The sequence below is a fragment of the Lasioglossum baleicum genome, chromosome 13, assembly GCF_051020765.1.
Source record: "Lasioglossum baleicum chromosome 13, iyLasBale1, whole genome shotgun sequence".
NCBI lineage: Eukaryota > Metazoa > Arthropoda > Insecta > Hymenoptera > Halictidae > Lasioglossum > Lasioglossum baleicum.
Genome location: NC_134941.1, coordinates 9,348,236 through 9,365,655, shown reverse-complemented (window position 1 = coordinate 9,365,655; position 17,420 = coordinate 9,348,236). Strand labels below are relative to the sequence as shown.

The 17,420-nt window shown below is 42.9% G+C and overlaps 1 protein-coding gene across 12 annotated transcripts in view; it reads left to right on the top strand.

Annotated features, from left to right (window-relative positions):
• LOC143215260 (protein daughterless-like) overlaps window positions 1–17,420 on the top strand; it is a 180,455-nt gene that overhangs the window by 140,863 nt on the left and 22,172 nt on the right. For 11 of the 12 annotated variants that reach the window (XM_076437237.1, XM_076437241.1, XM_076437231.1 and 8 more), the window contains one exon: window positions 15,511–15,595. In XM_076437237.1, coding sequence (XP_076293352.1) covers window positions 15,511–15,595 — 85 coding nt within the window. Of the gene's footprint in view, window positions 1–5,563; window positions 14,530–15,510; window positions 15,596–17,420 lie in introns of those variants that run through there. The other variant, XM_076437242.1, reaches the window with a different exon arrangement.

The following is a 17,420-nucleotide window of genomic DNA, read 5'->3' as shown; positions in this document are numbered from 1 at the left end:
ACATCCACCACCGCTGCGAATAAAATAAACGGTGCTCACCGAACGAAACACATAAAACCCACGTGGCAGTCAACGTATCACAACTGGTTTTTCGAAAAAAGAGATCTGCGATACACCTACGGTCACAATAGTTGTCCACCCTAGTTCTATGATCCATATACCTGACTTATCGAAGTGGGATGCTCAGTTATTACGCGACCAATGCTGTACTCTCATGATTGGCCATTCAAAAGATAATTCCCAACAATTTCCACCTTAATTTGCAATCATTTTACATTAATTTTACACAGAAAAATTGAACACAAGAAAATTGAAGAAAGACTCACTACGTGTCTACTTGCCCAAAATAAATAACATTAATTTTCCGAAATTTTTGAGGGTGCCAATAAAATGCAAGAACGTTGAAAGAGCATCGACTTTGTGTTAACACACTGAGTGTATCTTTGTATACTTCCCCAAAATAAGTAACACTGAATTAAAAATGTTTTCAAGACAGCTGTGCGAGATGAATCAAAGTATTAATTAGCAGGCGGTTGTTCGATTTCGCCACCCAGTGGACAGATTCGCACAAATCATCGTCGGCCGTTCGGAATACAGAAAAATCGGCGGCGTCGGCGATTCGGGGCTCGCGTGCAAGCGCCGCAGGGTTAAGTAGGGGCGGAAAAACAGGGTGCCGGTCTCGGGTGGGAGTGGTGTCTGGAGGGAATCGCTTTATTTTCCCGGAAAAAGTTTCCCGTTCGGTGGGATTCGTGAGAAAAGGGACGACAGAGAGGGGCTCGGCGGGGTGAGACGAGAGGACGCGGGTATCCAAGCCGGGAGCGAGAACGCGATAACCGATCGTTCGGTATTCCGCGCGCGGTGACAAGAGAGGAAAGTTCCTTCGTATATCGACGAGCGGAACTGCATGCCTCTTGTAATTCTGCACGGCCGTCGTCTTTTATGCAGGCTTAAATCACATTCTCGACGAATGAGTCGACCCTTCGAGCAGACGGAGAGGGAGAGAGACGGCGTGTCGGTGCTCGACGAGAAAGAGAAACGCGAGCGTTCGGCTGGATCTACCGGGTGGCGTGCGAAACTTTTCGCCAATCCGACTTTGCTTTGCTTCTCGATCGGGAGAGTCTATTCTCTGTTGCTCTCTTTGGCGTTCTGATCGAATGAGTCAACGGGAGAAACGATACACCGCGTTTACGTCTCCCCACTTATTTTCACAGTCCTCGCTGTTAGCAGGTTGAACATTTTACGCATTTCACGCAAGCTTCCACTATTAGAAGAACATACATACTATTTAGTAGACACCGAAATCTTCTTCACTGATGTTACAGTACAAGGGGTCTACAATACAGCACTTGAACAGAAAGTTGTTCCTAAATAATCTAAACATATTGATAATAACGTGTACACGTTCTTAAATTCTTCTTGTCACACAAGCTACAACTATTAAAAAGAGCATACATATTTAGTAGACACTGTTCGTAATCTTCTTCACTGATGTCACAGTACAGGGGGTCTAGAACACAGGACTGGAACAGATTGATAATAACGTGTACATGTTTCTAAATTCTTGTTTTCACACAAGCTTCGACTATTAAGAAGAACATACATATTTAGTAGACACTGTTCGAAATCTTCTTCACTGATGTCACAGTACAGGGGGTCTAGAACACAGGACTTGAACAGAAAGTTGTTCCTAAATAATCTTAACACATTGATAATAACGTGTACACGTTCTTAAATTCTTCTTGTCACACAAGCTACAACTATTAAAAAGAACATACATATTTAGTAGACACTGTTCGTAATCTTCTTCACTGATGTCACAGTACAGGGGGTCTAGAACACAGGACTTAAACAGATTGATAATAACGTGTACATGTTCCTAAATTCTTCTTTTCACACAAGCTTCGACTATTAAGAAGAACATACATATTTAGTAGACACTGTTCGAAATCTTCTTCACTGATGTTACAGTAGACGGGGTCTAGAGCACAGGACTTGAACAGAAAGTTGTTCCTAAATAATCTTAACAGATTGATAATAACGTATCCATAGTCTGAAATTCTTCTTGTATCCCTGTTTGCTACTTGTTTCTGTCACAAATGTATAAGATCCACGTATGTACGCCGTTGATCACATCAGTCTTCGAGTCCCTGATAAAGCAGGAACTCGGAAGACCGCGCTTCAAATCTCCGTTCACTTATTTTTAATCCGGGGAAACCGGCGGTTTTAAAACCGTACGCTGCGGAATCGCGGCCGCACCGGAAGACGGATCGCGTGTCGGTGAACCGGCGTGTTGCCGGTGCCAAGCCAGCACTGATTTAGCAGCCGGAAACTTGGGAGCGTCATACCAACAGCAGCGCTACCAGTTAGCATTGTAACCCAGATATTCGAGTGTAGACTTCGAGCCGTAGATCGAGTCCGTCTCTCAATCCGATATAGATTACGGAGTCTCTGTGCGGGTCTAATGGCTTGAGCGCACATATCGTTGTCCAGGTTCTACGCGAACTAATTCCCCTATAAACTAGGCGCGTAAGGTAGATCAGTCGCCCGGTGATCTACGTTCCGGTAGATTTTGGGTCACCGGGTACCGCTTCGCGAGCGATCGCTACCTAAATCTAGACGGTCTAACTGGCAGCTACCGCTGTACTGCTTTGATTACCTGTATGTCACTGGCGGATTCGCTGAAATTCAGCTGTCTCTGCTGGACAGTTTAGCTTCCTCATAATTAGCGTGTGGCGCTCGGTAGATGTTTCGCGATTACGCGTAGAACGTTCCGATTTTCGCTTTCCCTGCGATTGGAAAGCCTGTCAGTCCGCGAGCTTGAAAATTAGCTACTCGTCTGACTGGTCCAAACATCGATTTTTATCGCATTCTCGAAAAATATAGAACCTCGAAAATGCTGTCCGAAACTTTCAGATACTTCAATTTTGTAGGATTTTTGGAGAAGTCAACATTGAGCAACTTCTTTCTGGAACTATTTAGTTAGGCGGCGACTTAGCCGGCTCCGTCATTCGGGTTTATATCGCAATGAGAATGCCTCGTGATTCAGTATTCATAATTTAGGTTTACCGTGACGTAAGCATCTTACTATTCTAGTTTAGTGCTACGCGTCCCGTTGACTCGGCGTGATAGCGTCTATCTACTTCGTAAGTTACACGTAAAATATAATTGCAGTCTTAAGACTATTAGAAGTTGAACAGTCTCGCCTCTGGCGCAATCTGGATACTTTATGGCAAAGATTTAGTATATTGTTTCTCGGAGCTATGGCGTTGCCTGATACCCTCTGAAGTAAGCTTCAATATTGTTTCTTTCGACGCGGTTCTTTATTAGGTGGTGCGAGTCTGACTTGAGTAATGGACATTGCAATATTTCTTGATTGACTGGATTACTTTCTTGTCCAGATACATACAGTGTAGATATTTTATATAGTGCGTGTCTGCTCGCTATTTGGTACTCTACGTTTGGTATAGGTACTTTCTCTCTGCAATCTAGTTACTTCGGATTCCGCGTCTTTTCCAAGTTAAGCACTATGTGTAGTAGGTTACTATGGAACTTAGCTACCTCATGCTCTAGGCTTTATGCAGATTAGACCGCTTACTATCTGGTCTGTAATTTAGCTACCTTGTACTTTGGGTCCTATTCGACTCAGGTATACACTTAGCTACCCTGTAACCTAGACACTTCACCTTCCAGATCAATTGTAGACATCGTGAACTCTAATTCCAGTTTCGCCCTAAATGTCTCGATGTTTGGCGGCCTACCGACGCTTAAGAACCTTGCAGTTCGTGTCTATTATACCCTAAACAGTCTTATTGTCGGTTCTACAGTGCTTTGTCCGATGCATCGATTACCAGCTGAGCACCTCTAACCATAATTCTATTGTGCGACTGAGTTCACCGGAACTGTAGATCTCTAGAATCTAGGTACTGCAACGTGTCACTTCCGTAGAGTTAGCCTAACATTTCTGGTTCCAGATCCGAGTACCTGATTTCTGACACCCAAAGTCAATTTTCCAATTGATCCAGCAAAAGTCTGAGAATATCCTCATTGAACCGGAGACCACCACCAGCGACTCCTCTCGTTGATCGAGGCCTCTCCCGTGGTCGTCGCGGCTCGCTCGTTAAAAACCGATCACGTAGACCATATCAGCCAACTAATTGTTGATTATGCAGCCGTTTGTCTTGGCTCCGGCTATGTACGCGGCGACGATACGGCTAATAAATAATGTAGACGTCGTTGATCTCTAGCCTCTTTTCACGTGCTGCGCGCTGCTAGCCGAGGCACCCATACGGAATTACATATGCACACCTGCGCGCCTCTGTGTCCCGACCCGTTGTAAACCGACGTACACCTTACGGGCTCTCTTCGGTGGCAATGGCGTGATAGTGATAGTGTCGGTGTTGGTGCCGCTCTGCCACCGGATCCTCCATCCCGTGTAAACGGCCTTAAGCCTCTTACGTCAGGTTTCCACGAGTGGGTACGCCTGATAATTACCAATTAGTGGGTGCCAATTAAAACCAGGGTAAGCTTTCGATCGTACCCGGTTCACGATCCCAATCCTCTTCTCTCCGACACCTCTCTCTCCCTCCCTCTTTCTCTCTCTCTCCAACAGCCTCTCCCGATTCCTTCCGACGAGGATTTACTCGTCGCAAATGAATTCCGGCTCCCGAGACTTCTGTTTGCACATCGTATCGTCGTCGTCGCGGCTTCTTTGTTTAAAGACTGACTCCGGAAAATTTTCTTTGGTACCGGTTTAGTCATCCTCGCTCGGCTCCGGCTCCTCTCTCTCTCTTCGTCTCGCTGTCTCGTTCCTTTTTCGTCTTTCTCCGCGCGGAACGAACGTAATTGCCCGTGAACGGTTCGGTTCCCGCCTCCTCGTTCGCCGCCGTAAAATATATATGTCGGAGGGATTTGTAAGCTCCGTTTCCGCGTCAGCACAACAACCGATCGGGTGTCGGTATGGAATAACGTCCACTAATGAGATCTCAAATATTAGGCGGCATCGTATCTCGTGTTTTGCGAAACTCTTCGCCAGCCTCTCCCCGCCGGCCTCGACGTGCCGTCCGCTTCTTTTCCGCGGCGCCCGATAAAACGCGATTCCGCGAAATCGGAGATACCGAACCCGGGGAGTAAAGTTCGGGTGGGACTTGTAGAACAGCTACAGTTACGTACACTTACGCTTACTGATCTACATATACTGCGCGCCATGGATTTACTTTTCCCCTGAATTCCGAGAAAAAACGGAGACGGCACCACTACGTCCCTGGTTATATGATTTTTTTCCAATTTTAGCTCAGTCCGAGGATACATTTTTGGGAATTCGACAAGGAGGTGCTGGCGGACACTTAAGGGGCTAGTATAGGCTCGACTTGTAACTAGAAAGGAACTAGAATCTTACTAGAAAAATGGGTCGAAACATGGATCTGCGCCCAGACGTTGTTTGACCCTATTTGAACAAATTTTGAACCGGGTGAGGCCTCATTCTAAAGAGGAAGGTTAGATGCAGTGCGCTTTTCTCATCTCATAAGTCAAAAAAGTCTATTAGAGACAGAAAATGCATTGAAATCTGCGGGATTTTTTCCTAGGTTTTTTCTCTACTTTGGGCCATCATATTATTAGATATAAACATAATCTCGTTAACCTCGTGAGAAAAGCGCACTGCGTCTAACCTTCCTCTTTAGAATGAGCCCTCACACAGCCCACAATTTGCACAAATAAGGTCAAACAACGTCTGGGCGCAAACCCATGTTTCAACCCCTTTTTCTAGTAAGATTCTAGTCCCTTTCTAGTTACAAATCGAGCCTATACTATCCCCTTAAGTGTACGTTACTGTAACAGAGCTGCAGTTTCTAAGTTAGACGTTCTCGAATCGATTTCCCTGTTCGACGAGGTGGTCTCCAGTGTTCGGGGTATTGGTTTATTGTTACCGGGATTGTTGTTTACTTTTTTCGGGGTTTTTTAAGTCGTTGGTCGACGAGCTGCGCTTAAATTATGCGAAACGTCGCGACACGCTCTCGCAGCCGCATTATGCTCGCCGAGGAGAACAGAGAGCGTGTGGCTCGATTCCTATTCGTCGCGGACGTTCGAAATGGCACAACCGGAAGTCGTCCTGTGTCAGAACATGCCTATTCCATCTACGGGTATTTCCTTTATGGCCGGCCGTACCCTCCTCCATGGGAAACCATCGGGACCCCGTCCTACACGAGCTGAACGAACATAAATTTAGTAAAAGAAAATACGAGAATCAACGGCGACGGTTTATCGGCCGATTCTTTCCCACATTCGTGGGCCGGCGACGATCGGGCGTGAAATTTCACATTTTTTGACCGGTACGGGTCCCCGTAGTTTCTCTCTTCGTTTACCGGAAATGGTGAACCGTTTTGTTCTTGCTTGAATATCGTGGGTTTTCTACTAAATTTTTCTAATCAAATTATTTTCTTCAAGTTACAATCCATGTGAAATCATTTTTGCGCACGGTCAGAAAGTATTCACAATTTTCCAAGATGGTTCCATGTTTATTCTGTATTATTATAATCTTCTGTCACCTGATTAAAGGGTTTTTTTAATAAATTTTTACTGGGAATTGCAGGTTTGCTCTTTTTAAACGTATTCGGGCTTGTGGGAGTTCTTCTAATCAATTACTTAGTTCAGAACAATAATTTCTCTTTTATAAAATTAAATAAATTAATGATTAAATGTAGTTGTAGTATATTTTTTATTGTTTCTGATATCTCAAACGTATTCATTTTCTGGACCTACTTTCTGTAACACAGTTTCCCTTCACATTCCGATTTTTTAACGTTTCTGATCGGTTCAACACGATATCGACATTTTTTCCTATTTTTGTAATCATCGATACAGTGTTGCATGCACTATCGCAATAAAGCAGTCACTTTTTTCCACCATTTACAATTTTTTATTAAAAATCGAACATTCATTAATATTTCTCTGAAGCTACTTTCTATAAGACACGCCATTCTCGGACATTCTAATCAGTCTGATCATTTCAATCAATTTTATATTAAAACTGATAGCGGATATATTTTTACGTTGCTTTTCTAATCTCCGCCACTCGGAGATAATAATAATGCACACTGTTTTTGTCGATCAGCTTCCATTTTTTCTTCGATCCAACGTTGTAGGATTATTTTTTCATATCTGCTTTCTAGAAGGCACACAGTCTACCCGATATTTTACGATTATTTTATTCCTCTTTTTAGACTTTAATCTAACATCTAAATTAGTTCTATATTTACACTAGATGTAGAAATATACTTTTCTTGTTCCTCTAAAGTGCAATTCCAATCTCTCTGGCCATCTAAATCAGTTCTACATCGAAACCAGTGATAAAAGTATAGTTTTCATTTTCAAGTGGTAAAAATACATATTTTCCTACTCTTTCTCATTCTCACCATACATACCCGCACACTTCCAACGTCGGACACGTTTCTATATTTCTAAGCATCGTTAGATTAGCGTTCTCCATTCCATCAACACCTGTTCGATCGTTCTCAAGGGAAGTTCCCGCGTCCCGAAGGAAGTCAGCTCTCATTGGCAACAAGGTGTGCGTGACACGATCAATTTGCGTCGAAGTAAACAGTCCCATGCGGGTGCGTATAAAGACATAGAAAAGAGAAAGAGAAGAAGAGAAGAAGAAACAAGAAAGCTCGTTAGAAATTATCTGGCATTCATCAGTGCCACGCCGGCCACTTAGTTTAAAGACCGTTGCGTCCTTTTTACAAATCGCCCCGCATTTAATATATTATGCGGCCCGGGACGGGTCACGATCACTCGAGCTCTATTCTTCAAGGGTTTATAAATTTTCATTGAAATTTAATTAAACCGATAAACAGATACGTTATCGATACGCTATCTGCCGGCCCGAGACACACAAATCCGTCGATTCGATCCGTGAAAGTCGACATCGACAGGCTTTTACTTTCGATTTAACTTGTGCGTCCGTCTTCCACATTGTACAGGCCGATTCAGAGTCGATCCACTCGAATTTACCGGCACACCGTTGACCTCGAAAGCAGAGACGAACTTTCTAGTTAGACGCTCAAAGCGATCATTCGCTTCTTGAAACGCGCTTAACGACGCGTTATCAAATCTCTCCGCGCGCGTTTTGATATATTTATTGTGCGCGCGCGTAGAACAATACGACAACTTTGATAAGCTTTGATACAGCTAATTAACGGAGAAAAAGCGTCCCCTTGAGGTTTCTGCAATCAGCTCGGATCGGTATATTCCGGTGCTAATCCTTGCGGCGGCTGCTGCTGCCCGTGCTTTCGCAACCGCGTTCGTCAGAGCTAATTATTTGCTGGGCAATTTCGAGAAAAAAGAACGCCGTCTACGGAGAATTTAACTTGCATTACTCATGCTGATTTCTAAAGCGTTGATATACACATCTACGAAAATCGATGGTGCTTTCATTCCATCTCTGGCAGGAACAATTTTCTTCTGATCAACGATTCGTAGAAAAAGCATGGATTCGATTCGCGTCCAATCGAAATGTATTAAAACACCAGGGATACTAAACGTTGAAAGTTCATAATGTCTTATCAATGCTATGGGGGATTGATTATTGATATCTTAACCGAGTTTTAATGCTGCAGTTTCCCTGTTGGTTTTATGCACTGTTCGGTAACCAATACCACTAATTTTATGGACAGGGTTTGCGCTGACAAATGATTCGCACTAAATCACGGTTTTAATGTGACAGGGCTGACAATTTTACAAAATTGTAAAAATGGAGGTGAAACTGACCAGTGACTGCACAATAAGAATTCAAAAAATTGGTCAATTTATCAGCACTGTTAAAGAAAGAATTTTTCAAGCAACTCCTGCTTCTCACTACTAATGCAGAAAGTGTTTTTTTGCGGCAGAGATCGGCAGTTTAGCGACGACAAGGAAAGTGTTAGGGGTTGTCCCGAGAAATCGGTCTCGCACGCCACTCTAATTTATTCCATCGGGTCCCGAAGACAGTATTTGAGGAATCACTTTATCGTTCCGATCGCATGCTGGTAGATGACTCGTCGAATATGCATAGGAAACGCTGCAATGCCGGTAGAAGTATTCTCATGGGAGTAAAGTGCCAGCTGGTTACGTCGAATCGCTCCTCCTGGCCGAGCGTCTTGGTACAGTAATTAATAAGGGGGTAATCGGCGATCTATTATACTGAGAACCGGGGGGACCCTCTCTCGTAGCTCTCCCCAGCTCACTCTCTCTCTCTCTCTCTCGCTCAGCGACCATTTCCGTCCACGTGTAGTCGATAGCGACGACGACCCGGAGACAGTGGAAGAATAAAAAGAGGAATCGATTGTCTCCTTAATTTTTGCTCATTCGTCATCACTACGAGATAATTCGCTCTTTCCCCTCAGGAAAAATTACCTGCAGGCTACACAATTTTTTTGATGGAGTTCTATACTCATTTTTGACCTGATTGTATTTTACACTATAGTAGATGTTGTACATTGTTGTACATCTTATTCGATCAGTAATTAGCAGCTCGAGAACAATAAGGGGAAAGTTCGTTTCGTTTGTTCGTCCGGCGACTTTTATCTCAATTATTTTTTCTTATCTACGATTTAAATAGAGTGTTGAACTTCTTCGTTATAGGTACATTGCGATTGCTGTTTTGGTACACGATTGATTCGGTTCGGGGTTAATTAGTGTAGGGAGATACACTCAAACAAATTGGTCGTAAATCAGAAACGTCAGGGAAAGTTACAATTAGTCAACTCTGTTGAACTTAAAAATACTTCGCCATTGCTACGCTCTTCCAAACAGGAAGTACAATAAAGTTTGCACAAACGCTCGATTAAAAATCCTATGAAGAGGAAAACATAATAGTAATCTAAGATGGCAAATTATCTCAGGTAAACACTGGAAGAGCAACAATATAACCCGTGAGAGTTGTCACAATACTACTATACAACTAGTTACGTTCGCGGTGAACTACGTGAGAAAACGAATCTCTTTCACGATATCGTTATCACTAGACTCTATATATATCTAACACTCGGTAAACAACATGCTTAAAAAAAAGTTTTAATAAGACCCCCGCGCTGTTTGCTGTGTCATGTGGCCCCCAACGACGACACTTTCATTTAACAATTCTGTTGTTCTATGACTTGCTTTTTCTTGCAATAAATACATGAAACTTGACATCTACTAATAATTCAAACAGGCTGTTGAAAGATGAAGACTTTAGATGAGCTTTTCTTGACTCTGGGTTAAAATGCGCGCAATTACATTTTGACGAGTTAAGCAACTCAAATTTTGCCTCACAATCCAGAGAAATGAAATATTGTTCATCAAGACAAAAAGCGAACGAATTTTGATCAAATAGCGTGTATGAAAAAACGTACTAAAAAGTATGAAATAATTTCCATTTAATTTATTGGAATACAATACACACGTACTTAATGACGATACAAAATTGAAAATTTTCGACACTGGAAATTGCGAAAATCCTTAAATTCTTCTACATGCTTTCACATATTAATGTATCTTCTCTTCCCACCTACTGATTTCCAAGTTCACCGTATTCCAATGAAATCATAATCAGCAACATCTGTCATTTGGAAAATTATCAATTTTGCGCCGCCTCCGAAAAGATTTGTATTCTATTCAAGTTCGTGTTTATTCACATAAATTAAATGGAAATTATTTCATACTTTTTAGTGCATTGTTTAAATGCGTTTCTTCGAAGTCGATTTAATTTTTTTAATAAAATTTTTCTTTTATTTTATCCATCCATGTCGGCGTAATCGGTGAACATACATAGAAAAAAAATTGAGTAACCTCCTCCTTTTTCGAAGTCGATTAAAAATGAAAGAATTTTTGATCAGGCGATTGTCCGAGTTCCCGAAGATGACGTAAGAGGATAGTAGGAGGTTCTGCGAGTATCTCGGGTCGGGAAATAATTTCTATAAGGGCAAAACAGCCGGTATGAGAACGTGAGACAGACATCACGTGCTCAATTTTCCGAAGGCGTCACGTAACACGCGTTGCTCGGCTCGTAGCCGACCCTTCTGTCCTATTTCAAACCCGAAGGAAGCTAATTTCCCTGACAGAGACGTTTCTATTCGGGTTTCCTGGAGGCCACCCTCTCCGTCTTGTCGCTCGTCGTCGGCCGCAGCCCCCGGGAAAAAGCGAACTAAATCAATGTAGGACATTTATATTGGCTGGAAATCGCTGACTCTCGCCACCGTGGACACCCAACCAGGACATATTAAGATTTCTGATCCGCCTTCCTTGCCCGTCCGGCCGCCGGACATTTTTATTATTGCGTGTCCTCCCTCGAAACCCATCCTCCGCCATTCGGAAATAAAACGTGAATTATTGGCCACAAGGTGGCTCCTCTCGGCCACCAGGTCCTGGCACCATTGTCTTCTCGGGGCCATCGTCGCTTCCCTGGATCGATTTCCTCGATCTTAATCGGAAGGACCTCGTTTTTTTTTACCCTCGGTGATATAGAGCGCGACAAAATTTTATTATAATTCTGTCTAGCTGGCACACGACCGCGAATTTAGGGTGCTTGCCGAGATATAGTGGGGTATCAGCTCAGATAAATCTCCCGGGTACTCTCTAATTGGTTCTACCGGGTGTCATTGTATTTGGAAATTTTGAGACACTTTTCTAGTGTCATTTTATTTGCTGGCATCGCCCCTAAAACATCAATAGTCACCCCCAGGAAATTTGATTGATATAATATGAAAAATCAACCCCTATTGGAGTTAGACGACACATAAAAATCGTTCAAATACCACTCCAGTCAATAAAACATTTATATCTCGCCGAACGCAAACGGAGCAGAGGGATCAAGATGTTTTGAATTTAATGGCCAGGCTCGTTAATCACCGCACAGCCCCCAAAGAAACGAAATAGGAAACGTGTTCGCGGGAAGGAGAAAGGGGGAGTCAGAAGTGAAATCGTGTATAGGAGAGCGTATCAGAGCGGCCGATGTCAAAGCAATTCATTTAAATTAATAGGTCCAGAGGCCGAGAGCGTTTATCGCGTGATTAGCAGCGGTTTTTTTCTCTCCTGACTCCCACCACCGGGTCGTTCGTATTTGTAAGCCGTTATCGACTGCTGCCGCGATAAACTCGACGCTTTTATCGCGTACAATTATGTGCCCCGTCCTCTGCCCTCCTCTTTCCCTCCCCCCGACTCCCCTTTGATCCCCACGGTTCGCGAGATACGGATGCATCGCGAAACGCTGTCGAAGATCTTTTGTTCCTCGGATCAGATTTCCCGCCATCCTGTGCCCGCGATGTTCACCCTTTCAAACCGGGGGTGGTTCAATCCTTTGCCCCCGAATTTCTTTCCTGTGCGGTTTTTGTTTCATAGGGGTGCAATCGTCGAAAATATTTTTAATTGAGAAGCGGTGAAAGGTATATTGCAGTGATTTGTTTTTGTTGTTTCAAAAAAATTAGGTTGTGCAAAAATTCTAATATTACCACGTTTTTATTTTTTTCTGTATAATTCCTCGAGAATGTTTTATTTCAATTGAGAAATGGTGGAAAGTATTTTTTTTGTATAGCGATTTGTTTTTAATTAATATCCTTGTGGATTTTTGCGAAGGGTGGTTGGGGGTTGTTTGATGAAAAAACATTATTAAAATTGTTATTGAGTTTATGGCACAGTCGGACTACACAGGGGATATTTTAATTATCCGATATTTCTGCAGATACAAGTTTTATATAAACTGATTTGTGAAAACTCGGGGTGAATGCAAATTTATTTATTTTATTATGTCTCATATTGTCACGATGCCGATACCATAAATCTTTTAAATCTCTCAGTAAACTTGTTTATTTTATTACGTTTTGCACAGTTACGACTGCTATAAATGTATTAAAACGCCAGGGATACTGAACGTTAAAAGTTCGTAATGTCTTATCAATGCTATGGGGGACTGGTTATTGATATTTTGTCCGAGTTTTAATGCTGCAGTTTCTCTGTTGATTTTATGCACTGTTCGACAAGCAATACCACTAATTTTATGGACAGGGTTTGTACTGACAAATGATTTTGAACGGCAATCAAGTTAAATAATGTGCTGACAAAGATTCTGAAAATTAATCAATTCAAAAAATGTACTGATTTTATTAATGAAATATTAGTATGATAAAATTGGGTGGTTAAAATGGTGTTTGATACTGTAGTCTTTTGCCTACAGGCATTAAAAATTTTTGCACATTTCTACAGTTTTGTACAAATTGCAGAAATTCTGTAAATACACTCAGTAAAATAAGTCTCCGTACACCCTTTAAAACAGAACAACTTTTTTATAATTATACCAAATGAGTTGATGTTTTGTAAGCAATTAGAATCATTGGTTTACTGAATGATGTGCTAAAGGTATTTTCTAAAAATTACAATTTGCAAGGTTGCATGCAAAAATAAAAAAGGCACTTTTTAAAACTTGTTTATTCGGGCTCTTAATAAAAATTTAAAGGGTGTACGGAGACTTATTTCACTGAATGTAGTTAAACAAAGGGAATTGTAATCTCCCTAACCTTCTTTCGGAAAATTTTAAAAAAGAAATGCTTCGCCACATTAGAAGAACGTGTCTAAAACAATGGTAGACTGGTCTGGCACAGGTCCCGAGTCGTCAGAACGGCCTGCGGATTCGCAATTGTGTGAATTTGTCGGACCTCAAAGTGGGAACGGACGACACACAGAAGCTATCAAAAGGACGACACCTAACGCGTCTTAGCCCCTCGACTATTCCGTGTCCTCTGATTGGCTAGAAGCCTTCCCCCACTTCTCGTCTAGTGAATCGGCGCGTCTCGGCGCACAGAGCCGAGCCCGCTCGCAGTCTCGCGTCACCCTTCGCGTGCTCGGTGTCTCGTTTTTCCTCATTTGTTTCGCCGCCCTCGACACTTGTTCCTCGGCTTCCCCCTCTCTTGGTGCTCCGTGCAGTGTCTCCGAACCGCCATACCCGTCGGTGAACAGTTTCGCGGAGTGCAGTGCTATCCACAAATTCGTACAATTTTATTTCAATTTTTTGGTGAATCTCGAGGGGTGGTTTCAGAAACGAATTCCCGGGAAAAGTTGCGGGGCCGTTTTCAACGGCTGAAATTCGACGACCATAGTCCTCGCGTTAGCCGAAACTTGGCTGTCCCTCCAGGTCCCTCGCTGGCAGCAGGTGGAGGTGGCGGAAGAGAGCAGAGGCCGAGAACCGGGGGTGGGATACCCACGGACAAAAGTTTTCGGAACGGGGAAACGCCGCGGAATATTTTAACATATATCACGGCGAAATTGGGACGAGGGTATGCCGCCGCGAGGCTCTCAACCCCCGCCGAAAGCTTTCCACCCCCGTGACCGCGTCCCGACGTCGTAGATCGCCGGATATACACCCACACCCATCCCCAGCCCACCGTCCGTGATGCTGCTGTTAGGCCACCACGCGATCTGACTTCTTCCTTCTTCTTTTTCTTCTTCTTTTTACCGTCGTTTGCTGATACATACTCGCTGGTCGAGATGTTCGTGTGCCCTGCAGACTACACCGGATACAGAATGGTAAGGGTTGAAGATGATTTTACGAGATCGACGTGAGACACTGTGTTCATCGATTCGGACACCGAGTGATTGCGATTTGAGACACGGTTAGGGGAGGAGACATTTTTTCGAGCGCTGAAAGTCGGGGGTGGTTTATTGGAAATTGTCAACAAATGAGTTTGTGTGAACTGGGGTAGGAATGGTTTGTTGGGAACGGCCATACAGTGATTTTAAGGGATGTGTTACTCGAGCTCCGGATTTCGAGATAATTTTTAGAAGAATTGTCGTGATCAAATGTAACTGGGGTTGCCAGAAATGTTTTACCCAAATATAGAAGAAGTAGTGAAAACTGCAATTATGTATATATGAGATAGGCTGAAAATATAGGAGTTCAAGTAAAAGAGGTACACAGCACATTTAAAATTTTTTTATTCAAACAAAGATTTTTGAAAATGATGTATATGCTATTCAAATATGATATAGGAGATCAAGTTCAAATATAGAAGATCTGGCAACCCTAAATATAACCCAGAACATCTTTGTGTATTTTTGAAAGCGAATACAGGAAGGATTTCGAATTTCTAGATCGCGATAACGCGAGAGAGACACGTGTACGAGTCGGCGCTACGCCGACGCACGGGATACGACAAGTTTGGTGTGATCGGTATGAAAATACATACTTTGATCCTTGAGCCACAAGAACATCGTCGTTCTGGCAACACGATGATAATCCCTCGGCACATATTTTCATTGTGCCGTAAACGCTTGGCATTCTATCTAACACTGACGCCATTGAGACGGCCGTGCTGTTGCAACGTGTTGCTCTGAAACTGCAACCGCGTGTCAATAATCCACGGCTGCAGTCGCGGGAGGAATCGTGCCGTTGCATTATTGATAGACTTTATTCGTCGGATGACCTCGCCTTTAAATTCTGAACGATCTTTCGCGCGCAATATCCGCCGGCTTGTGTCTTAATCATTTTCTCTGGATTTTTTGTTGCAGTATGGCTCGGACGAATTCGGCCAGGACTCGCCGAGATACACGTCCCCCAAAGCTGCCGCCCTTTACGCTGACCCCTATTATATCGGTGAGTAAACACCCATAACCTCCTTCAAAAAAAAAATTTCAGCTCGTACACATTAACGATGTTACCTGAATTTCAATGCATTTTTCTGACAGAATCTTTTTATTGCATTGCGAGAACGTCGGACAACTCGGTTATTGTAATTTCAGTTTTTACGGTCCTCTTTTTCTAACGCAGTCCGAGAACCTTCTTGCGGCAATTTAAAAGCACTTAACACTTCGATTGCTGGGTCATTCGCTTGTAAATTACGGTTTCTGTGGGCGATTTTATGGAAGCCAGAGTTAGAGAAAGATTGAAATGATATTGACTTTTTTTTTAATTATTGTGCTGTACTTTACAAAATAATATACACAGGATACTGTGAATTCCGATTTATTTGTACCGAATCTCTCCGTGCAAGAAACCCTTTATTTCCGTCGGGAAAGTTTCTATTTATATATTCATTATATTCAGTTAAAGATCAGATTAAACGTTTACTGCGGCATTACTTATTCATAAAATCCGCAGTCAGTTGATCAATCGTAAAGCGTCGAATGAGCATTGCAAATTGATCTCGACAAGAACTTGACGGAAAACAAATTGGCCAAATACCGAATTCGAAGATATCAATTAAAGCTTCAAATTTGGAGGACATTAAGATCATCAATTACAAATCATTAATTTATCTCTTACTCAAATATGAGGAACGTTTTCGATTAAATAAACGTTTTCGTTTTGGTTAAAGCCTTTGCAGTCGGAGCTATTGTAACTTGAAAATTAAACATTTATTCTGACCTAGAATAATTCCATTGTGTATTTCTTTTTTTTTTCATCTCATGAAAAGAATTATTTTTACCGGTTCCGGTGTTAAAATCGGAGACGGTGATCGATCCGGATCCATCGATCGATTAGCCGCGGCGGTCCGCCCCGACTAAACCGGGCGCGCGTATGTCTATATCCGCCGGGAATCGCGTAACGATTCGAACGAACGATAAAAGGGAGTTTACGATCGCAGTAATATTCAGCTGTTTAACGCGTGCTCGTAAAATTCGTCGCTCTGGCTGTCGCGTGTAAAAACAATAACAATCTTTCGTTATTTGTTCGGGCTGGTGCGGGCCGCGACGCGCGACGCACCCTGAAATTTCGCGGCAACCGCCGTCAACCGTGGAGGAAATTGGAGAACAGCAACGACAAAAAAAGAGATATCAGGGTGAAAGAGAGAAAGAGAGAGGGGAGAAAAAAATTGCGTTCGCGCGGAAAAGCCGCGTCGACGCGGTTCGTTCCCCACGGCGCGCAATAAACTTTATATCGCGGCTCGCTGTTCCTGTTTTACGCCGATATAATTTAATCGCGTTGCGAAACCGACGTCGCGGTGCTATTTCGACGCCCCGACGCGTTCGCTCTCTCTCTCTCCCCCTCGCTCTTTACACCGCGAATTCTGTTTGCTTACCGTCGTTCGCGAATACGTCAGGGAATCCGACGTACCGTCGAGGTCGAGATAGAGAGAATCCGTTAATGATGAATAATTATCTAGGTTTAGTGCAGGTTTTTTTAGAGCTTGTCCTTCTATTGGGAACTAATTATTGCCTGTAACTTGTTTTTCGAAAACGCTTCAATACATTTTATGCTCTGCTAAAGTTATGTCAATAAGCAAACTTATAAAAGTCATATTCGAAATTGTCATGTGAAGTGCAGAACATACTTCGTTTCTATGTATAATGATTCGCAGTTTACTAATCACCTTGCCGGATGCATTCAGCGTCGAGTTGCTTGTTTGTTCGCTCCGTGGAATCGGGAAGATTCTGTTTTCTAGGAAAAGACCGCGTTATCGACTCGAGTCGCCGGAATT